Genomic DNA, 24,683 nt, shown 5'->3' with positions numbered 1-24,683 from the left:
TTTCTTGTGAATTGGAACAATGATTGATTCTTTCCACTTGTTCAGAACTAGCGTTCTTCTCAATAAAAACTAACGCCAGTAAGTAAACGAAGAGGCAGCAACATAAAAACTAATACTTTTTCTCCCCAGCAGGGGTGAGAGTGTGTGTGTAAAAACGTGACACCAAGAAAGCAACGGTAGCTACGTGTATTGTGTTAATATCGCATTAATCTACATATAATAATGTTCATCTAGCAACTTTGTTTGTATTTTTTGAATTCATATAATCTTGTGTGTTATGAAATACAGATATATTGAACAGTCTCAAAGCAACGTCGAAGAATTATTAAGAAACCAGCGCCTACACAAGGATTACATCAACCAAATGGTCCTCCGGGCCGGATCAGGATTCTACAGTGCAGTTAACAAGGTAGGTAGTGAGTGCATATTTCAATATAATATTATCCTTGTATCACTTATACAAAATAAGCCTGTAATAGCAAAGCCTCATTTAGAACGTAAGTGTTAAAAGTGTATTTAATTTGAGTGAAGCATGACGGACAGAATGAAAGAATTAGTTTTCAAGAGAGGTCAAATTAAGGCCAAACTCACTCGTTTTAAACCTTTTGTAGATAGTTTTACAGAAGATCAGAATATTACGCAGTTAGTGTTACGTTACGAGAAAATAAAACAGTGCTATGATGAATTTGATGCAATACAATCCGAAATAGAAATGTTACAGGGTTCATCAGAAATTGATCAGGAAACGCAAGAAAGAGAGCAATTCGAGAGTACTTATTTTGATTTAGCAGCTAAGGCGGAAGTGTTCATAAATCAACACAGCTCCAGTGCAAAGAAAAATGAAAACAATGAATCAAGCAATTCTAATCCATCAGTTAGGTTGCCGGTGATAAACCTTCCGACCTTTTCTGGAAGCTACGATGAGTGGTTGTCGTTCTATGACACGTTTCAGGCATTAATACATAACAATAGCACATTGCAGCCAGTCCAAAGGTTTCATTATTTGCGTTCTCCTCTACGTGGGGAGGCTCTTGAAGTAATACAAGCCTTGGAAATTTCTTCTGAAAACTATGACGTAGCATGGACTTTACTCAAAGAACGTTTTGAAAACAAAAAGTATATTCTTAACAAACACGTCAAAGCTTTATTTGAAATGCCAATGGTGGAACGTGAGTCGGCTGTTTCGCTTAAATCTCTTTTAGACAGCACAGTAAAACATTTGAGGGCTTTAAAATCATTAGGTCAACCGACAGAAAGCTGGGATGCATTACTTATTTATTTGATTGCGACCAAACTAGACAATACAACACATAAGGAGTGGGAGAAAACACAATCAACGAATGAATTACCGAGCATGTCACAGCTGACACAATTTTTACAACAGCGTTGCCAAGTTTTAGACGCAGTTGACAATAAGCGTAGACCTAAAGATACACCCTCAGTTCCAAGTAACAAATATCAACAAACAAATAAGGCAGGCAAAAAGAGTTCTTACTCAACGACAGCACACGTAACGTATTCCGACAACAATGTATGTCCCAGCTGTAAAGGCTCACACAAATTATTTCAATGCCAATCATTGTTGAAAAAATCTATAGGAGATAGAATTAAAGAAGTTAAACGTCTTTCTTTGTGTATACATTGTCTCAAACGAGCGCATAAGGCAAGTGAGTGCTTATCAGGTAATTGTAAAATATGCAATAAAAAGCATAACACATTACTGCACTACTCGCGTTGTCCATCGCCCACTAGAGCGAATGAACCACAAGATGAAAGGGAAATAGGTCAAGGTCAAAACACGCTCGCTGCGACCACATCACTCGGGCAGGAATGTGAAGATAAGAATATTCGTTCTACAAACAGTGTACCGCAGAATCTTAGGAGACCACCAAGCGTTATGCTATCCACAGCTGTAGTATATGTTAAAGATAAACAGGGTAATTTTCAAATGTGTCGAACACTTCTCGATTGTGCTTCTCAGTCCAATTTTCTAACGAACAGAATGGTTCAATTATTGGGACTAACAAAGAGTAATAGCGTTGTACACATAAATGGTATAGGTAATGCTAATACAAGGTCATGCCATACCGTTCAGGCTACAATTAAGTCAAGATATAACAATTATTCAGCCACATTAGACTTCATCATATTGCCGCAAATATCACAAGACTTGCCTATGGTTCGTGTAGACACGTCATCGTGGGAAATACCTTCCAACATTGAATTAGCAGATCCTAGCTTCAACATACCACAGCGTATTGACATGTTATTGGGGGCGGAAGTATTCTTTGATCTACTTTGTGAAGGACAAATAAAACTCAAGGCAGGGTATCCAACCTTGTACAAAACATTGTTTGGCTGGATTGTAGCTGGAAAAATAGACAATCAACCACACATTTCGACAAATGTGTGTCACCTCTCCACAACAGAAAAAATACACGAGCAATTACAAAAATTCTGGACGATAGAAGAATGTTCAACAAAACATCCATTAAGTCAAGAGCAGACAGAATGTGAAAGACACTTCAAAGAAACACACCGGAGAGACGAGACTGGGAGATTCATCGTTAGACTTCCCTTTAAAGAAAATGTGGGGAATCTTGGTAAATCCAAGGAGATTGCAACGAGAAGACTTTATTCAATGGAAAAAAGGCTTATGAAGGATCCTGAGAAGAAAAGGGCATACATAGCGTTCATGAAAGAGTACGAAGATTTGGGCCATATGGAAGAAATAACTAGAGCAGAGAGCGATACAATGATGCCAGACTACTATCTTCCCCATCATTGCGTAATGAAGGAGAACAGTACTACTACCAAACTCAGGGTTGTATTTGATGCATCGTACAAAACAACTTCTGGACTTTCATTAAATGACACGATGAGAGTCGGGCCTACAATCCAAGAAGAATTATTTTCCATAACAGCAAGATTCAGGCAACATCAATACGTCATGACAGCTGATATAGAGAAGATGTATCGCAACATTAGGGTATATGATTCAGATGCAAACTACCAGAAAATACTGTGGAGAGAAAACCCTCAAGAAGCAATAAAGATATATCGACTCAAAACTGTAACATATGGTACTGCAGCAGCTCCTTTCCTAGCCACTAGATGTCTTCAGCAACTAGCCATAGAAGAGAAGAAGAATTTCCCTAAGGCAGCAGAAGTTGTAATGAGGGATTTCTATATTGATGATCTTCAAACAGGGACAAACACGAAGAAGGAACTACATGAATTACAGGGTCAACTCACAACTCTTCTGCAAAGGGGTGGTTTTTGTTTGAGAAAATGGTGTAGCAACGACACTTCACTGCTTTCAAAAATACCCAGTGAACTTCAAGAATCAAATTTCACCATTCAACCAAATGATGATTGCATCACAAGAAGTTTAGGATTGTTGTGGAATCCCATTAAAGACACATTTTCTTTCTCTGTCAAACCAAGAAACAACCCTCAACAAATCACGAAGAGGACTATTCTTGCTACAGTAGCGAGCATATTTGATCCCTTAGGATTAATAGGACCAGTTATTCTTAAGGCAAAAATATTTCTGCAACGTTTGTGGGAATTAAAATTGAATTGGGATGAAAAGGTTCCAGCCCCATTGCATTCAGAGTGGGAAACTTTTGAGCAGCAACTTCAAGAGTTGGAATCACTATATGTTCAGCGGAAGGTTATTCAAGAAACACAATCGCAGGTAGAAATTCACGGATTTTGCGACGGATCTCAGAATGGATATGGAGCTTGTATATATGTAACATCTAGTACAAAAAATGGAAAATTCACAGCAAACTTACTATGTTCAAAATCTCGAGTAGCACCTTTGAAGAAGACAACTATTCCTCGCCTAGAACTTTGTGCAGCTTTGTTACTTGCACAGCTAACTCAGAAAGTAATACAAGCATTACATTGCAAGATCGATAAGGTTGTTTTATGGTCAGATTCCACCATTGTATTAGCATGGATAAGAGGACCTTGTTCTCAATGGAAGACGTATGTTGCAAATCGTGTAGCGGAAATTCAACAATTAACTTGTAACTATGAATGGAGACACATCAGAACAGAGGAGAATCCAGCAGATCATATATCGAGAGGATTAACACCGTCAGAGATTCTTGATAATGAATTATGGTGGCATGGGCCTTCCTGGCTATCTGAGAAATTAGACTCACAGACGAGGGAAGATGTTTGTGACCTAAGCGATGTTCCCGAGCGACGACAAAATACAGCAGTAATGGTTTCTGCAACACCGTGTCAACTCCTAGACAGATATTCATCATTAAGAAGATTGCAACGTGTAATTGCTTATTGCCTACGATTTGCGCACAACATGAGAAGATCTAATTCTGACAGACAGCATGGACATCTTACAGTAAGTGAATTACATGAAGCACTCAAATGTCTTATTAAACTATCACAACAACAAGCATTTCACAAGGAATTAAATGCATTGAGATCAGGAAAAGAAGTCGACAACCAAGGTCAACTGAGAAATTTGAACCCATACTTGGATGAGAGGCAAATCATCAGAGTCGGAGGAAGATTAAATGCAGCAGATCTTACTGAAGGACAGAAACATCCTATTGTACTTCCAGCTAACTGCAACTTGACAAAGTTAATCGCTCAAGAAGAACATAAGAAGCTATTGCATGCCGGGCCTCAATTATTGTTATCATCCTTGCGACAATCATATTGGCCAATACGTGGACGAAACTTGGTTCGTCAAGTTGTGCATCAGTGTGTCACATGTTTCAGAAACAATCCTAAAGATGGTAAACAGATGATGGGAGATCTACCAGCTGACAGAGTTCAACCAACAAGACCATTTCTTCACAGCGGCGTTGACTACTGTGGGCCCATTTACCTTAAATCGAGTAACCGAAGGGGAGCCAAACTCCATAAGGCATATATAGCACTTTTCGTGTGTTTTGCGACTAAGGCGGTTCACATTGAACTTGTTAGTGATCTAACTACAGAGGCGTTTATTGGAGCATTAAAGCGATTCATGGCTCGTCGAGGAAAATGCGCTAAACTGTATTCTGACAATGCAAGTAACTTCGTTGGTGCAAAAAGGGAACTACAAGAATTGAAGACATTATTTGAATCAGAACACCATAAAGAAAAATTACATAATTTTCTAGCAGCTGATAACATCACGTGGGTTTTTATTCCAGCCAGATCACCAAACTTCGGAGGCTTATGGGAATCATCAATTAAATCTCTCAAATATCATTTAAAGAGAGTCGTGGGAAATGCTTCACTCACCTACGAAGAGATGAACACTATTTTGACACTGATTGAGGCTTGCTTAAACTCTAGACCCTTAACACCATTATCAAATGATCCAAACGACCTACATCCTTTAACACCTGGTCATTTCCTAATAGGCGACGCACTCACTACCATATCAGAACCTAACTTGAAAAATATTCCTGTCAACAGACTTTCGAGATGGCAATACATACAGCAACTTCATCAGAAATTTTGGACCAGATGGTCAAAGGAGTATCTATCAAGTCTTCTAGAACGATCCAAGTGGAGAAGAAAATTCCCCAACCTTCTGGAAGGTGATTTGGTGCTCATCAAAGAAGATAACATTCCACCTCTAAAATGGAAAACTGGACGTATTGTGCAATTGTTTCCTGGGAAGGACGGAATAGTACGAGTGGCGACAGTGAAAACTACCAGAGGTACAACAACAAGATCTATTCGTCAATTGTGCCCGCTTCCTAAGGAGAGTTAATGTGTTGGTGTTATTCATAGTGTGTACATTGTGTGATTCATAGTGTTGTGTTGTGTGTGCATTATTCTGTTTATGTTTATATCATTCATTCATAACTTGTGTTATCTATTGTTGTGTATATTAAGTTCATGAACCAAATTAATCATTCATAGATTTGTTGAAGGAATTCCTTCAAGGCGGGCGGTATGTTCAGAACTAGCGTTCTTCTCAATAAAAACTAACGCCAGTAAGTAAACGAAGAGGCAGCAACATAAAAACTAATACTTTTTCTCCCCAGCAGGGGTGAGAGTGTGTGTGTAAAAACGTGACACCAAGAAAGCAACGGTAGCTACGTGTATTGTGTTAATATCGCATTAATCTACATATAATAATGTTCATCTAGCAACTTTGTTTGTATTTTTTGAATTCATATAATCTTGTGTGTTATGAAATACAGATATATTGAACAGTCTCAAAGCAACGTCGAAGAATTATTAAGAAACCAGCGCCTACACAAGGATTACATCAACCACCACTCTTGTGGCAATTTTTCCTTGTTCCAGATAAGGAGAATGAGTTTGTGTATCTTGTTCCACAATTTTTCGCCTCCAGCTAAAATTAACTCAGCCAGAATTTCATCTACACCCAGAGATTTGTGTTTCTTTAATTTCTTTATAGCGGTTTCTACTTCTATTCGGTTGGGTTCTGGAATATACGGTTCTGCGGTGTGTATCTCCTTTTCTCCAAGCACACTAGTTTTTGGTTGCGTGTTAAGCAAATCGTCAAAGAAATCTTTCCATCTATTTAAGGTGCTATCCGTGTCAGTGAGAACTGTACCGTCAGATTTCTTTAATATATAAGCACGAGGTTGATAGCCTTTCTTAAATTCGTTGATTCCCTTATACATCTCCCGGATGTTTTTATTTTTACTATTATCTTCAAGTTCCTTAATTTTAGCTTTCAGAAAATCGCGTTTCTTTGTTCTAAAAGTTTTGGAAGTTTCCCGCCTGATATCTGCGAAATTTTGTGTAGTTATTTCATTCGGATTTTGTAGCCAGCGTAATTTTGCCTGTTTTCTCTTCTCTGCTAGTTTAATGCATTCCTGGTCGAACCATGGTTTGTTCCTACGTATTTCCGCGTGTCCCAATTTTTCTTTTGCTGAAATTTTAATGCTATCTCTAATTTCAATCCAGGTATCCTCAACACTAGTGCACGCCGAATCTTCTAAAGTCGAGAATCTATTCGAAACTTCAATCTGGTATTTCTCTCTTACCTGACTCTCTTCTAATTTCTTTAAATTGAAACTCTTCGTTTTCGGACAATGAATATTACCTTTGGTAATAATTTCTACCGCTATTATTATTATTATTATTATTATTATTATTATTATTATTATTATTATTATTATTATTATTATTATTATTATTATTATTATTATTATTATTGCACGTTCTGAATCACCTTATGTAAATGCAAGGACAAATTTTTACTTGATATATGAACATTTTCATATAATGTAACATTGATAAAATGCCATACCGTACTGCGTTACTCGTAGAGATGGACACGAGCGAGTTCGAGCGAGTTTTCTTTGAAACTCGATTCGACTAAGAACAGACATCTTTGAGCTCGAACCGGGAACTACGCTCGAAAAATTTCCTCCAACTCGACTCGAGTTGGGGCCGGGTTTCGAGTCGAGTCGAGCCAAATCCGGTGTGTAGTTTCGAGTACATTCTTCAAGTATATTACATAGACAGTATAATTATTATCAATGACACTACTACTACTACAACTTTTATTATTATTATTAATATTATTATTATTATTATTATTATTATTATTATTATTATTATTATTATTATTATTATTATTATTATTATTATTATTATTAATTATAACAACACTGTATATAAGCATGAAAGATAGGCGGTTTGTATTCGAATACTAAAAAACTAGTTGATTGCCAACCTCGGTAGTTGTGAAGTCTAGGAGTCAAGGATATTGTTCACTAGCTTCTGAATTTGGGTTGAGGGTCTAGGTTGAGTATTCGGGCTCGAGCCAAACACTATTAAAAGTTATAGGGCACTGGCCAAATATCTTCAAAACTGCTCGGCCCGGGTTTAGAATTGTCAACGACTCGAGCAGCTCGGCTCACAGCTCATCCACTATCGATCCGAACCGAGAAGTGAGCCGAGCCAACAGGTCACCCAACCTACTCGGCTAGAGCCCTCGGCTCAGTTGAGCCGAACCGAGCAGATGGCTCATCCCTACCAACCCAACTCGAGCTGATGGTTCACTCCAAGTGAGCCGGCTCGAGCCATCTTCTCAGTTGAGCCGAGCCAAGCTGAGCTTTTATAAAAAATCTCTTGTGGTCTTGCTATCAAGACGAGACGAGATGCGAGCAGTGTCCCCTCTCGTAAGCAACACTAAAAGTATTCCATATTACTATTTAGCTTACATTTCTCATGGCTTTCGTTTTCTAGTGTAATCAGGCCATGATTTCAAGACGAGTTAAAACGAACGAGCCATTTATCAAACTCGACTGGACTCGAAACTCGACTTGAATTCGAGTCGAGTCGAGTTTTAGCTTGACTCGTGCACATCCCTATGCGTTATCAAAAATGGTTGCTTATTATTATTCTGCTAAACTAATTATATAATAACAACAATTTTGTTATGTAAAATTAAAAATACAGAATATAGAGAAACATTACACTTCAACTAATAAAATGAGAACACATGAACTGGGAGTGAATCAAAACTTGCCAGTAACTCTGAAATCGATACATGCTTTTTAAGCTAGTTTCAAACTCTATAATCAACGGGGCTCTAGGATAAGCAAACTGATCTGAAAGAACTCCAATATTACATGCCATCAGCTAACTATTTTCTAGTAATAAAGTAGGCCTGCTCATCAGAACACAGTTTATTCATATTAGCCCCTTACTGTAAATCGTTAATTATGGCACCCTAGTTTTTGATAAATATTTTCCGCCGGGGCACTTCAGGCACTTTACTTTTAAATTCTGTCCACCATCATCCTCAGTTCTTAAGAAAAAAGTATTCTTTCAAATGTTCGAAAAGTAAAATATTTTCGTTCTCCATCTTTATAAAAAACACCAACCAAAGGAAACTAGACTACCATTGCACTCTTAGTTCACTCACTGAATGTATTGATTGGAGCTGTCAAAATCTACGACAAAATCTTCCAGGTGTTTGCAATCAGTACACGTGATTTCCTTAAGACTGTCCTCATATTCCAAAAACGGCACTACGAGCAAGTGGCATTACGAACTTATCTGTTTCTCTGTGTGTCTGTGATTGTCGGTCACTGACATACGTAGTTCATGCTCGATTGTTTCCTTCTGAGAAATTCACTTACAGAAAAGAAACATTTGTTTCCGAAAAGACTATATACATATATTGTAGTTACTCATCCGAAATGTAACGCGAAAAAAGTAACGCAAACTAGGTACGTTACTTAAAAATTTGTAACGCGTTACCGTTACAGTTACTTTGGAAAAAATGTAACGCGTTACTAAAAAACGTTACTTAAAAGGTAGCGCGTTACAAGTAACGCGTTACTTGCGTTACGCTACTTCCCAAGACTGCTTTGGCCCACGTGCTGTCTTCTTTGCTTTTTTCTTATGACAAATTGATCCATTTCAAATAATAAAACAACACTAAACATAAACAAGAGATGAAAAACTTCATATCAACATTATATTCACAGTAACACATCAAAACAGCTGTCTAAATAACGTTACTGTTGGAGAAAACACGCTGCAAAACATGTCCTTTCAAAAACAGTGGTGCACTTGCGCACAGCCCAGTTGACCAAGTTCAACAATACATTAGAAAGAACACGCAAAGAGACCTACCTTACCCGCACACGAAGAAAAATATCTTTTTAGGCAGGTTTTGAGTTATATTTCCGAAGCTAAACAGTGTTGTAAGTCTTCCATCGATTGTCGAGGTTGGCACAATAATGGTGGTATTTTTACACGAAGCCGATACAGCAAGAGTCGGTATATTAAATAAAAAAAGATCATTCCACATTTTCTCTTTCCTCTTTGTAATGCTGTAAGTGTAGAGGAAAAGGAATCTTTTTAGATACTTAGAAAGCAACATTTTTTTTCTTGCCGCTACCGCTTTCTTGGAAGACTAAAGATGAAATCTCAAGGCAGAAATATTTGAAACTGAGCATGAAACTTTTAATAAGTACTAAGTCAAATTCGAAATATTTTTGCCTTGGAACCAAGTTGTAAATATTTCACAAAGCTGTAGCTGTTCAAAATGAAAAGACACACTAAGAATTGCGTACTTTCAATTAGAACCTACTATTTTCATAAAGATATTAGCTCACACACACAATTAATTATAATGTCAGTGATAGGCTATATGGTGTTCATTGGGCCAAACACTCCAAACAATAAAGATTCATCTTACACTGGAGAAATAGTTATGCTTCGTTTTTCATTATCATTTGACCATAAAACAAATGCCGGAGAGATATACTAACCGCGTATACAAATGTGCGGTGTTTAGATGTATAATTCGTTGAGATATGATGCTTTACTTTTTAAATTTTCAATATTTCGGCGTACTCCTAAAAAATGTAATAAAGAAATAACGTCCATTTTAAAAAAATCAAATATAACTCAACAATCTTCACAAAATTTGCAATCGATCAGTGAAAACGGCATCTTTCCAGAGCTTGTAGTTTCCGAGATATTGTTAAAAGAATTTGCCACAAACATATAAACGTTTCTTGACTACAGACATATAAACGTAGAATTTTAATATATAGATTTTTCAAAATTTTACTTTTGCCGCAAATGAATGTGTGCACGCGTTGTGGTAGTTTTCGATACAGTAATAGTGTCGCTAATAATCGAGCTGACACAGTGTCGCTACTTTCTATACTTCATTTATATTCCCTGGTAATTGTTACAGAGTTTTCTTCAATGAAACTGTAATTCCTTTCAATTCAAGAAATTATTCATTGACAATCGACGTTTCTATTCCAGTATTTCATAATTTTTGCCGAGTTATTTGGGAAATAATTCCTGCTATACAATTTTCTGGCGGGGACAAGCCCCTCCTGGAAAATTTCTGGGAGGACGCGTCCCTCTCATCCCCCCGGCTGGCACGCCCATGATCATAAGATATTCAATGTTCGCATACATTTTGACCTCCCTCTCAGTTATCCCTTAGGACACATTTATTCCTTAGGACAGTGGTTCTCAAACTAATTCCTTTCACGACCCACATTTTATCACACCCTCTTGCCAGCAACTTCATTATAATTTCTAGTTTGTAATAAGCGTGTGTGGGGATTTTAATATACCTATTGCTGAGATCTCACGATATACATCTATTTCCATAATAATAGAATCCATTTCTTAGTGGGTACAGTAACTTCCCCAAAAGCGACCGAATGGATTAAAGCAAAATTTGGTCAGTTCATTCATCTTCCGCCTATGATCGCGAACTCCAGGTTGAGAAACCCTGCCTTAGGATATGTATTTTAATCAAAGTTACAGGGTAAAAACCTAAGTTTCGCCATAATTCTATCATGCACCAAAATAATCAAAATCTAGTAGGAGTTCGCGAACAAACATAGTTTCATTCATTTTTATATATAGAAGCTGCCCCCTTATTCCCTTAAAACGGAAATTTTTAAAAACGCTGGGTTCACTTATTTTAAATGAAGAATTGATATACCAAGTCTCATATTTATAAGTGGTGAAGATCCTGAGATACTTCCTTTTTCGCATGAATTTTGAATCTCCCGCTCTCCCCTTAGGAAAATACTCATTTCAATCAAACTAGCATGATGGAAAACCTAAACTAGACAATGGTTAAGTCAGATGCCAAAAATCATCGAAATCGATACAGTGATCTAAGAGGAGTTGAGGAACAAACATCGTTACACTCATTTATATAAATAAGCATATAGCTAATTATATGTTCGTAGATATGCCATACTGCTTTATTATGTTTCAAGCTTCATAATAAACACTATCTTGTTTCACATTTTCATTTTGTACACTGTTTTACTATAGATTAAGGAACTATCTTAATTTATGGTAATTAGTTCCTTAATCTATAGTTTTACTACGGATTTAATTTATTCTACAATAAGGTTTTGTTGGATTTTCTCATTCTTTGGTGTCACCACGGTGTCACTACTTGGAGACTCGTAATCTCAACTGAAGTTCGTATTTGCTTTTCTAAACCCTCTTTAATATCTTAGGGCGATTCTTTAAAAGAAAAATCTTAAAATGCTAGCAAAGGACCAACATTTTGAAGAAAATGTCTTTTGTGGCTTACCCATCATTTGTAAAGAGGCGTACTTGGAGAGCTTGGGTTCATTATTATTTTTTTTTAATGCTGTGGGTTTCATAGACATGGTATAATAACATATAATTTTGTATGCATTTTTATGGAAGTCAATACTAACTTTTGCGTACATGTATATTTGTTTATTTATTTTTGTTTTCATACGATTTTCATGATTTTTGTAATTTAAGATTTTTGAGATAAAAATACTAATATAACATCTCTCGTTGATCAGAGTAGTCGTTTTCGCCCTAGGCTATAGGAGAGCTGCGAAAATGACGGACGAGAAGCATATTGATAATGTGGGATTTCTCTATAAAACTATGGGTTTGTTAGCTTTATTTCTTCATGTAGTATAACTTATTTTTATAGTGTAATAACGAAAATATAAAAAATATTGTTTTCGTAATTTTATTTTGTAATTATTTGTGTAAGTGTGTAGCTATATGATTCAATCGTATCGCGTCGGTGTATGTTTGGGAGAACAAATGACTAACGAGCAGCGATATATTTTTTTTTTCAAGCTCATCACACCTAAGTGCAATTAAGTGCTACTGATTCTGAGACGAAGCAAATTGTGTAGAAAAGAAGAAACAGTTCACAATGCTATGATAGTTTAAATTCTGTGACTGTTTATGTGTTCAGAATGTCGTCGTGTAAGTCACTGTGAATTGTCCTGCAGATTTTCAGAAATATTAGCAGTGTTGCTCATTATAGTTACCGGTTTCCTTGAGCAAATGAAGTGTGTTTGTATAGTAATCTCATGAATGGTCCATATGCAATTACACAAAACATCTGGGTTGATATGAATTTTTGATTATCATGGTATTACATATGATCTCTTGATGTTTAGTAAGATACATGCGATCCAAAAGAGGTAATATAGGTAGAACAGTATTTAATACATTCCTTATTAAGTTCTCAGCATTCAGTATCAAAATTTCGGTGCAGATTTATTGTACGGATCCATACATAAATTCATTGTATATATAGGCCTAGTTCTTTTCCAGTAAAGCTATTCTCTGTAGCTACCTTAATCATTATTAGGGCGTGCCTTCAGTGTACGTATGTCATAAAAAAATTATTGTGCAAAACGCACTAACCAACGTTTGTTAGGTTACGGCAGGGTTTTAGAACACTGGTCCCTATCTCCACTGAGTTGTAATGAAGATAACAAAACAACGTGCCCTGCAGGGCTTCTAACCCACCTACACTCGCTGTTGCTCGCTTGTCAATACTGTGTGAATTAAGTATTGAGCTATGGTGCAGAAAGGTACCAACCTGGTTACTAACCTATATGGAAGACCTGTATTCTAGTACCTACCCTTAGGTTGCCACTAAGAAAAACACGAAGGCTATCTAATCGAATCCTAGCAGGAGCGTCAGCGACGGTGGGTATACAGATAACTAGGATACCCAAAAACATTTTATATGATGTAAAGATACGTACTTTACGTGTTGTACGTTATTATGGTCGTTAGATGTAACATCACGATATGTTTTCATTAGTGGCCCTTAGTGTTAAAAAAAATAACATGACATAACACTTAACACAAATATCTTTCAAATAATTCTATCTTCACGCATTATGAGTTTGCACACTGCATTCAGATACTTTGGTATACTGTGGTTAATGGCTAGCTTATGGACGAATTCCTAGTTAGCAGTTTACACTTTGATTAATGCACGCATTCCCCAGGTTAAAACATAACATAGCTATTTCGATTATTTAGATAGTGGTGTACTAAAATAATATTATAGATTTAGGCTGATATTTAGTATCTCCCCCAATCTTGTACATATATAAGATTTACAGTGTGTTACTTACTTTACAAAGTTTAGCTGAGCTAGGGACAGCTAGCGAAGGGAGTTAGAAGCCCCCAGGGCCCTTGTACTTCTACTTTTATCATAGTTTAGACAGAAACTAGGTACTCGATTCTGGAACCATGAAACGAGTTGGGGGAGATACTAAATGCCATCCCAGATTTATTCTGTAAATTTTACAATATGTGGATCCGGGATAAATTTCGCAATGCCAGCTCCAGCTGGTATCCTTGCGTAGATCCAAGAAATTACACTCGATTGATTTTTAACAAAATGGTCCAAACTTACCTAACCTCAAGCTAACTACCTATTCCTACCCTACTCTACTATACTTTTTTAAAGCGGTCCTATTTATCGATATGCAACTGCCAGCTGGAGCATGTATTATAAAGTTTACTTCAGATTAATTATAGGAGTATGCCTAGCGTTGCCATGTTTTTCTACTGTAAATACAGGTCACGCCTTGACATAAAGACAGATTTATAAATATATAGGTATATGCAATGCACAGATTATTAAAGCATTTAAAACGTATGAACTTCCTTATTTTAATTATTTATCATTTTGATTATTAGGTAATTCATGAACTTCATAAGGCTCTTTCTAATACCAGTTGATATTTAACACCGGTCTTCCACAAAAGTAGCGTAACAACAACAAAAATAATATATATATATATATATATATATATATATATATATATAATAGTATAGCCATCTAATATTAAAACAGTGTCTAAGTAGAGACTTATATAACGCATGAAATTATGGCTTCTCCAGTGTTGCCACAATCCTCGCTCTGGAGTGGGCTGAAAAATAGTACCAAATTGAGACAAAAAGGGCTGAATTCATTATTTTGTATCAGTGTAATAGATGGTTCTATAACACGAAACTAAAAGAGGTAAAGTTCTAGAACACACACCCCATCTGCAAAGTCCAAATCAAGAAAGTGATCTTTTTAAAAATTATTTTTTAAAAACATCCAAATAGCAGGACCCTAAGCAAAATACCTAGTGGCGCCCCCTCACCCATTTAATAGACCAATGTATGACCATCTGTAACTTGGGATGTGTACGCACTCCACACAAAAACGATTTAGAATCTGACTCTACTTCATCACAACGGCCCTTTACTTTATCGTTGCAAGTAGTTATAAAGCGTTTAGCTTTCCAAGCCCCGCCCAAGAAAATCCAATCGAAACAGCCAAAGAAAAAGAAATCACGCGACTACAGATTAGAAAGTTAATCCGAAGAGTCAGTGAGTGCCTTGAACGAAGACAGTAACAGTTTAAGTGATCCTACTGATGATGACGATCAGGAATGTGGACTTTGTGGTAAATTGTGGTCGCTTAATGCAGGGGAGGGGGATTGGTTAAAATTTCGAGTTTGTAAAAGATGGTCCCACGAAAGGTGGAGAAAAATATATTTGTGTTGTGAGCATTGTTTTGCAAAATAAAACTGGAATCAAAATTTGGACGACTTAAGGCACTGCCAATCCAGTATATTTGAACTTTTTCTTTTATATAGGGTATTTTTTACTTTATTTGTCGCACGTAGTTTGATTCCCCGAATATTTCGTTTTATCATTTTTATAATTGCTTGTATCTAGTAAACTTGTTTATTCCATGGTAAAAGATATTATTGCTACTCCAAAAGTTAAAATAAGTAGCTAGTACAGCCTATTACAGCAATTTACAAACAGGCTGTACTAATAATGAATAAGTTCAGTCATGTTCGATAATTATCTTTGTACGACGTGTAAAATTGTGGTATTTCTGTTGTTTTATGTTTCAATTAGCCTAAAAATGTTATGTATTTTTTGTTTACTTGTCTTATAGACCTACCATATATGACATATAGGCCACAATTCCTACAACGCGAAATTTGGATAATTCGAGCATGGGCATGATCCCTGCTCAGACCGCCCATCCTGAATGATGTTTTCCGTGGTTTTCCTCAGTCCTATCAGGCGTGTGCCGGGATGATATTTGCACTTCTAATAGGCTTATCTTATAAATTACTTCTTGTGGGAGTAATTGTATTCCTGGATGCAGATTCACTTTAGGAGTGCTTGACTGTGATAGTTATAAATATTAGCGTCCGACATATGCCATAAAAACTACAGTGCAAAAAACAAACCAACCGTTGCAAGGTTTCTACTAAAAAGCACGAATGCTACCGAACTGACGCAGCGCAAAGGGCGGAGCAGGAGGGGCCCGCTTGGGGTGCGTCCGTAGGGAGCAGGCGCATCAGCGACGGTGGAATACATGTAAACGAAGATGTGACAAAAAATGTTTACATATTCGGTATTTTCTAAAAGCCTACTGTCTCACATAAGAAAAAATTAAGAAGTTAATTTGCGCTGGAACATTGCCTTTACATAACACAAGTTTATCATGGTTTCCTTATGAAGAATTACGTGATTACATTTTGAATTATTCTATGGAACGTTATTACGCATATCATAGGTTAAGATTCCCATATATTTTGATTACTTATACATTGGTCTTGGGAAAATACATCACATATGTCTTCCGTAAATCTTACAAATTTGTGTATATCTAACTAGGATAGAACCAACACGAAATTGTAGGGTGCCATCCTAGTTTACACAACCATAGATTTGTAGTTTACGGAATCAAAGTATATGGGGATCTTATTTCTGATATCTCAAATAATGTTGAAAAAGGTTATCCAAATTGTAGGCTTGTAAGCACGCAATAGTCTATAAGGAATCCATTATAAACTAAATTCATATGTCAGATCAGTGTGCAAGTAGTGTTCCATAACGATAAAGTTCTCCGATACGTAAGGCTTCTAGTAATATGTGGAACACAGTGTTTCCGCTATTCTTGCTGATGCGCCTGGTCCTTTCGGACACATCTCGTACGGGCCTACCAGCTTCACTCTACCGTTAGACCCGGAAAGAGAAATTTTTTTGCAGGTAAAAGCACCTGTGCCAGTCGCCGTGCGCTTCCTGGAAGGCGACGATGCCAATCCCATTCGCGCACATCGTCACGGCTTTTTGACGGTGAAGCCCCATTTTATTCTTGGGAACAATAAGAAGTCCGGTGTTGCCAAATCGGGACTGTAGGGTGGCTGGAGCAGCGTTACTACCTTCTGCTTGGCCAGGTACTGGGTCACGATGGAGGCATTGTGGGATGGCGCGGTGTCGTAATTCGGTCCCTATTATCTTCTTTCTGACGCGACTTGTACTCTTTTCCGAGGACTTCCACGTAAAACGTACTGTTCACTGTCTGTCCGTGCGGCACAAACTCTTTATAGATAACCCTTTTTGAGTCGAGAAAGATTGTGAGCATCAATTTCACGCGAAACTTGCTCATTCTTGCGTATTTCGGGCGCAGGGAACCCTTCGTGTGCCACGTTGCACTTCGTCTTTTTGACTCGGATACGCGAGGTCATGTCCCGTTACCAGTAACCACGTAATCTAAGAAAAGCGGGCCACTTTCACAGCGATCCCAGCAGTTCACGCGAGATTGTCTCAGAGTAATCTTCAGATGTTCCGACACTATCTTGAGGACATCTTGTCACACATCTTTCTCATGGCTAAATCTGTAAGAATGCAATGTAAGAATACACTTTTCTGCTAACAGTCTGACACTCAATTGGTTGATTTCGGAATTGATTTTGTTTCTCACTTTTTCCACATTTTGTTCGCACTGTGTCGTTAACGAACGTCCAGGGCGTTCGGCGTCGTTAACCTGCTCTCTGCCCTCCTAGCACATCTTGTCCCAACGAAAAACCATTCTTTGAGGCATTGCTTCATCCCCGTCAGCATTTTTAAAGAAGCAGTTCGAGTTAAAAACAAGTTTGGTGCAATGAAAAAGCAACAAAAAATAAGAGACCCGTATATTTTTATATCTTGATAGGCCGTCTCGTTCAGCTTCTACAGGTATTTATTTTTGATGAATCGTAAATGGGTGGGATACGCGAGAAACTCAATGTGAGTCAGCAACCACTCCCTTGTACGCAGCTGATAGACCTTTAATAGTGCATTGGATATAATAGATTGTGTTTTGGATTTGTTAGCAGTCTTGCTCTGTGTTGAATTCTTGAGGGACGTTTTTGTTAGTTGTTTTTCCTACAGCATTAGTATAAAAAAGAGTAGAGAGAGAGAGCAGTAATTACGTTTGTTGTGCGAAACAGTGTTTCTTCTAGACATGTTTTTAGGGTGGCACTGTCTCCCGGAGCTCTGAGAGATTCCCCCGGAGGAGACCAAAATAATACGTCTATAATGTAATAAATATAATAGTACTGTGTAAAAATAATGTGCCTCTTCGAATACTAAGTGTCCCCCCCCCCCCCGATTTTTTCTGAAAGAAACACTAGTGTGAAGTAGAAAACACGTGTTAGTACAGCGCGTGCTGTTCTGTGAAGTGAAGTAGAAATGCCTAACACCTGCTGTGTTTTCGGTTGTAATTCGTGTGCAATTGAAGCTGAGGACGTAAAGTATATTTTCTTACGTTTCTAAGTCGTGAGAAATCACCAGATCGATATAAATTATGGCCCAAGAAAATCAATGGGAAAAAATGTACCAAATAAAATCACTCGTGTTCCAAACATCTTGAAGAGCCTACCTTCGAGAAGTCAAGTTTACTGAAAGAAAAGTTAATGCCAGTGGCGGATCTAGGCTGGGGCCGGGGGCCTAGGCCCCCCAGTTTTTGAGAGACAAAATTGATTTAAGCTATTATTTAGATATTTTTGAAAGTTTTTAGTAAACATGATATACATATAGTCTGGGTTCTGACTCCCCCCCCCCCCTGAGTTTTTACCGTCTAGATCTACTTCTGGCTAATGCCAGGAGAATTATTTACACTCAAACTGAGAAAGAATGCTGTTCCAAGTATATTATTGAAAGGTTTAAAATCCGAGCATTGAACAAGCACCGATCTATGTCCAGTTACCAACGTACAAATATCGTATAAGACGCAATTGACGGTTGTAGTCAAGACGAGGCATTATAGGGTAATAGACACGATGTCACTCATGATTCTGAAGATACTGCTTTAGAAATAAGCTATACAATGTGAATTAGGGAGTGAAATATACCGGCTTGTAGAAGGAATCAGTGACGATGACTGTTCCTCAAGACATTGATCCATCGTTTAATTTCTCTGTATCATGTGACAGTGATGATGAAACGGATGATGAGAGTTGTTCCGTGGACAGCTATGAGAATAAAAGAAATTTAACCGGTGAAGTGTTTTTCGTATTCTGGCAAACTTTACAGATGTTATTTCATTTTTGCCTCATATGTTGCGCTCCTGTACATATCTTGAAGCACAAAATTATAGGGTCAGCGTTAAAAATTGCAACAAATCGTGAAAATGAACATACTTATGTTTGGGAATCGGAAGAATGATTAAAGAAAAGGTACTTAGGTGTTGCAGCAATCTCGTCCGCCATCTATTTACATATTGGTTTCGATTTTTTTTTTTTTTTTTTTTTTTTTTGAAACGCTGAACTCATGCTTTATATGATACGTTTTATAATATTATAAAAACGTTTGTACAGCCCACCATCAGATATCATTTTCTACATGCAGATGATATTTGTAAGCCTTTGCAATCAGTTCTGGAAAAGGAAACCGCACTTAGAACATGCCACCGCACCTCTCACAAACGAAATGCTTGGCATTGTGTAGTATGTAAGCCTGCTCTCGCTCCTTGACCAGCTATGACGTCATCACAAAATCTTTCTTCCTCTGTTACTCGCTAAGGACTGAACGTATCGCGATCAAACAAACACCATTCATTTTAGAATTTTCAACTCTACAAATGGAAATAAATTGTAAAAAATGCATTTCTAAGTCGAACTGCTCCTTTAATCATGGTCAAGGTCTCCGAACTAGATTTTCCGAGCCTAACATAATTTGATCCCATATCATTTCTCCATTGAACGTGGGATCACGAAGTCTAACAGGGGTTTAGTCTAGGAACGATCCGCACATTATAATGGCGCGCAGACAACTGACATGGCTCGCATTGATTTCCCAAGACCCGCCACAAATCGTCCCACTCGTGCCGTCCGCGTCGGCGGGACATATTCTACTTGTTTTGTGGACAGACTCTGTATGTTAAAATAGTGATTGAAATGACTACTGACAGCTAATAAACTCAGAAATGCGTGTAAATATTTAGTAATGCCGAAATTTTCAATGGAAACGCGTACCTTCGACAGCAGTTTATTAGGCATAGTTACATAACCGCACACTGCTGATTCAGTTACGTCTGATGGTTTCCATAATCTCATTTTAGATACTATAAGCCTTACCTCAAAGATTCTAAAAACAAAATAAATAGACCATACCATGACGGATAATTTACAGCAAATATAATAGCTTCAATTATACTTTCTTACATGATCAATGTACCACTGTCATTGGTAACTTAAAGTAACAGGTGTGACTTTTGATAGAATGTTCACTTATGACTCGTGGGGTCCTGGTTCGATCTCAGCTCTCACCAAATAGGCTTAGTAATAGACATTGCACGTACAGTCAACCTGGTAAGCACTTAATACTGTTAGTCGATCGACGAAATAATTCTTGTAGCCTTACAACATTTTTTTCTATAGTTCTTGGTGATTTGACAGAGACATTGAAAATAGATAGTGTGGCTACTTTTTGAAAGTGTGATACCTTGCGAAAGTGGTAAAAATAAATAAATTAAAATTTAAAGAATCCGTTGATTAGACGTGGTGTTTCTGGATTGATTGCATGAAATGTTTTGTTTCTTGGTAAGATATTCCCATCGTAACCATTTGTCTTATCTAGGTTGATAATTATTGTAGATTGTTTTTCCAGTTACTGTTCTGAAGGTGCAAAGAAAGAAGTTCTAACGTATCATTCGTCGTAAATTTCGACATTTTGAAGTATTTAGATGCGTTCAGTTTGTGAGTTCATTGTAGTAATGGTTGAAATATGCTTGTTTGTTTTATTTCTTAGGATCTTTCGTACTACGGGTATTTCATTCATGTTTGTAGGGGCACGTTAGAAATTTTGTTTTAAATGATAGCACTATCCTCAACTAAAAATAGTTGTATATTATTGGCCTTGTTGATCAGTTCATTAATCACTTTTTTGTAGTTTCTCTCGTACTACTGTCCGATACCTAGTTTAAATCACAATTTTGCACCTTTTCTAAACAATAACTGCTTGCCCGAGCGTTTAGTTTCAAATAACTTATAATATGCTTTTATAAATTCTGTCTCCCGTTTGTTTCAATTTGTTTCAAATACGTATGCTGCCTGTTCATACTTACATTCCATACTATTTGGGGTTAACCTTTAAATTTTCCAAATTGTAGTGTTAAACTACTCCAGGTTTATGTGGCTTTTGTAGTAATGTAATATATACACAACGCTATTAACAATTGTGTAAGTGGCGTATATTCCATTGCCCTTGTCCGGGCTAGTTCAAAAAATTAACACCGCACACAGTGATGACAAAACAGGCCCTACCCACTCTCCCGAAAACTGACAATCAAGCTCTAATCAAATGGATTTTCATAACGTGGGGAGGCGTCTAAAGCTGGGACCTCTCCTCCGCTATTGCCGCCACTGTCCACATCTCTCAGAAAATATATCTGTAATCCTAAATATAATGCAGCAAACATCTGTGTAGATTCAATTGTTTGGAGCCATAGTATGTATCAAAATGTGAATATGAAAACTGTTTCTAAAAGGGAGTGTGTATTAGTTTTAAGAGATTTGTTGGTAACAGTATGGCTTTATTGTGTAAAGATGGTTACAAACTGATCATCTAAAATATTGTTCATCGATAATATTTCCCCGTAATACGTGGATTCCACGTCGAAAGAACGACACATCTCTAGATGCTATCCACGAATCAACCCTTTTTTTTTTTTTTTTTTTTTTTATTTATTATCCTTATAAGGAATGAAGCGCTGCTCGGAGGAGTCATAAGTCTTCGATCAAAGTAGGTGGTGATCAGGAGCAATATCTGGCAAATACAGTGGGGTTGGTAGGACATCCCAGTTAAGCGATTTTGAAGTTTCCTTGACTGGTTGTTGTGCTGGATGACCACTTTGTCTTGTCTTTTCACGTGATCTGATTGTTTTTACTTTTATGGTAGGCTCAGTTACATCAATTGTTGTTGATAGCGTTCTCCAGTGACAGTTCCATTGAGATAGAGCAGCTCATAATATACAGCACCCAGCTGATCCCACCAAATACAGACCATTACCTTGGTGCCATGAGCCGTGGATGTTGATGGTTCGCCTGGCCTGCATCATAATATTTGCGCTTCAGATTATGGTGTATCCATTTTTCATCATCCGTTACGATATGATGCAAAGAAACTCTTACTTTCGTGTCTTTGAAGCAGCACTTCACAGGACGTTTTGCGCCTTTCAAAGTTCTTCAGCTTCAACTCGTATGGCACCCAATTTCCGTATTTGGATCATTCCAATGGCCTTTAAACTTCTGGAAATCTTTTGTTAATGATGCTACAAGTTATTCTTGCATATGAGTCGAATTTTCATCAAGAAAAGCTTCCAGTTTCTTATCCTTAAACTCTTTCGGCTGATCTAGACTTTCCTTATCTTCCTTGTAAAAATAACTTTTTTTTTTTTCATTTTTTTCTTTCCATTTTTCTTCAAATGGAAGGAAAAAGCAAAGTTTCCTGCAAATTGCGTTTTGTAGGCACAAAAGTTGGCACCTTGAACGCTCAAGAAAATTATGTCCTTTATACATTCGCAAACTAATACATCTGACAACCAACTCCTCGTGTTGATGTTTCGGCATGAAGTTAGCAACATTATGGTCCGATGTGATGTAGGACTAATTATGCCATCTCTAGGAAATCCCTTAAAATTAAGGCGCACACCCAATATAATGTGGTTATATAGTAAGATCAATGAATAACCTTATGTGATTTTGTTTTCTTGGTATCTTTTATTAGAATGTTCCAAGTATTTACGAACAGAACGTAAGGAACATTTATTTAAATTAATTACTCACTTTCAGTGCGTTACTTTTCAGTGAAAAACTTGTCATGATCGATGTATTTAATAAACAGGTATTCTCTGTGGACCGACAACAAAAATTAATAAGTTAAGCCGGAGTATATTATAGGTACACCTATTTAGCTTTTGTGTGTTAGATTATCGTTTTCTTCGTTTTAATTAGTGTTTACGTGTACGACATCGAAAAAACGTACACATTAAAATCTTTTATTATTAGTACTTAATTGATGACGCAACTCTACCTGAAGTTGAAACAACAGAAATGTAACTTATTTCGTTTACATTATGAAATAAAATAGCATTGTTTTACTGAGGAAGAATTACCCAGAAGCCACCCGAAATATGTAGAGGAAATAAGCTGCTTAGCTGTTGCAGGGTACATGAAGGTGAACAAGTTAATTTAATATTAGAAGTGTTCATGTAGCCGAATGATTAGTATGTATAGTTCCCATGTGGTACATCGAGTTTTCGGGGAGCAATTTGAATTCAAAAGCAGTTTTGAAAGCAGGAAGCGAACATTTTCTCGTAACCAAAGATGTACAAGTTGGACTTGATCTTTAAAATGAGTACAGTAAATTTAGCACATCACAATCACTAAGTGTATTATTTTAAAATATTAATATTTTATATTATCCTTTCCTTTATTTCTAGTTGAGAGGGATCCGAAAAAGAGAAGGGTGAAGCCTGTTCAACAGTCTCTGTTGGATTTTGATTTGGGAGAGAGTTCAGACGACAGTGATTTCCGAATTGAAGACCATGAGGAAACAGATGATGATTCTTTAGATTCTGATGAAGATGGATATGCTCAGGGTATGTTTCATTATTATGTGTGGGATTAATATAATTAGCTTTAAGATTGAATTTTGTCTTCATATTGCCATTTTACCTTCAGTTTCATGGGACTCATCAGGTAAGGTTTTTCACTGTAATTATAAATGCGCCATCGGCAGTTCTTCCTATCGACGAGAACTTGTATTGGTAGTGACGTTGTTTCCCAATGCTTACCTTCCGTTGAAACAGAAGCATTTGTTTCAAAGAACGGACTATAGTTTTGATTTGAGAGTTGCTAGTTAAGACACGCCCTCTTGTTACATTTTTTTTTATCTCATTCTCCTTCGTTTATTCAAACAATTTTTCTACCACCTCTAAAAATTTAGTGCGGTATAACCCCTATTTAATGATTTTTTTTTTTTTTTTTTTTTTTTTTAAAGAATTATTACTAAATAGAGGTTCGGTATGAAATAAGTGCACATCATAACAAAGTAGCGCCTTCGATTCACATGATCCCGGGTTCGATTTCCGGTAGGATAGCACCAGTGGCAGCGATTGGACGTTAAAAGTGGGGGGGGGGGAGACATGATCTTAATATTTGTATATCAATGTTAGTTTCCCTGGTTGTTTCTAACACTTTGACGAAAGGGTGTATAATTAATAGGATACTGTTTTTTTCAGTTAAAATAGCGTACATCGTATTTCATATTTTATTAAGTAAATTGACAAGAGCAACGCAAGTAGGTACTAGCCCTACGAGAGTGTAAGGAGAGATTTGATTCCTTGCTCAAGAACATCTTAAAATTCTGCGTGGAAAATTGTATGATCAGATTATTTAATAACAAATTTGTAAAATAGATAAATAGAAAGGATAATATTCATCATAGTAATGCATAATGAGACTTGTTTTGCAAAAGTTATATTGAAACTGGAGATTAATGAACAACTTACATTTTTATTTCCACACATGTCATTAAATGTACGTTGTTACTCTTAGAAGGACAGTAAATAC

The 24,683-nt window shown here is 36.9% G+C and overlaps 2 protein-coding genes across 6 annotated transcripts in view; both read left to right on the top strand.

The window, feature by feature from the left end:
• Positions 1-532: 532 nt before the first annotated feature.
• On the top strand, positions 533-5,746 carry LOC145679526 (uncharacterized). Its single transcript, XM_081750104.1, has one exon. The coding sequence runs from the start codon at positions 533-535 to the stop codon at positions 5,744-5,746; it is 5,214 nt and encodes a 1,737-aa protein (XP_081606230.1).
• Positions 5,747-12,284: 6,538 nt separating this feature from the next.
• The window catches only part of LOC145678698 (PHD finger protein 14), a 101,886-nt gene continuing 89,487 nt past the window's right edge, over positions 12,285-24,683 (top strand). For 3 of the 5 annotated variants that reach the window (XM_081749111.1, XM_081749112.1, XM_081749110.1), the window contains exons 1-2: positions 12,285-12,397; positions 23,552-23,710. In XM_081749111.1, coding sequence (XP_081605237.1) covers positions 12,346-12,397; positions 23,552-23,710 — 211 coding nt within the window. In that variant the 5' untranslated portion in view covers positions 12,285-12,345. Of the gene's footprint in view, positions 12,398-12,580; positions 12,727-12,801; positions 12,948-23,551; positions 23,711-24,683 lie in introns of those variants that run through there. The other 2 variants (XM_081749114.1, XM_081749113.1) reach the window with 2 other exon arrangements.

The sequence above is a fragment of the Thermobia domestica genome, chromosome 2 (genome assembly GCF_964235325.1).
Source record: "Thermobia domestica chromosome 2, izTheDome1.hap1.1, whole genome shotgun sequence".
NCBI classification, from domain to species: Eukaryota; Metazoa; Arthropoda; class Insecta; order Zygentoma; family Lepismatidae; genus Thermobia; species Thermobia domestica.
This window is presented reverse-complemented; position numbering and strand designations above follow the sequence as displayed.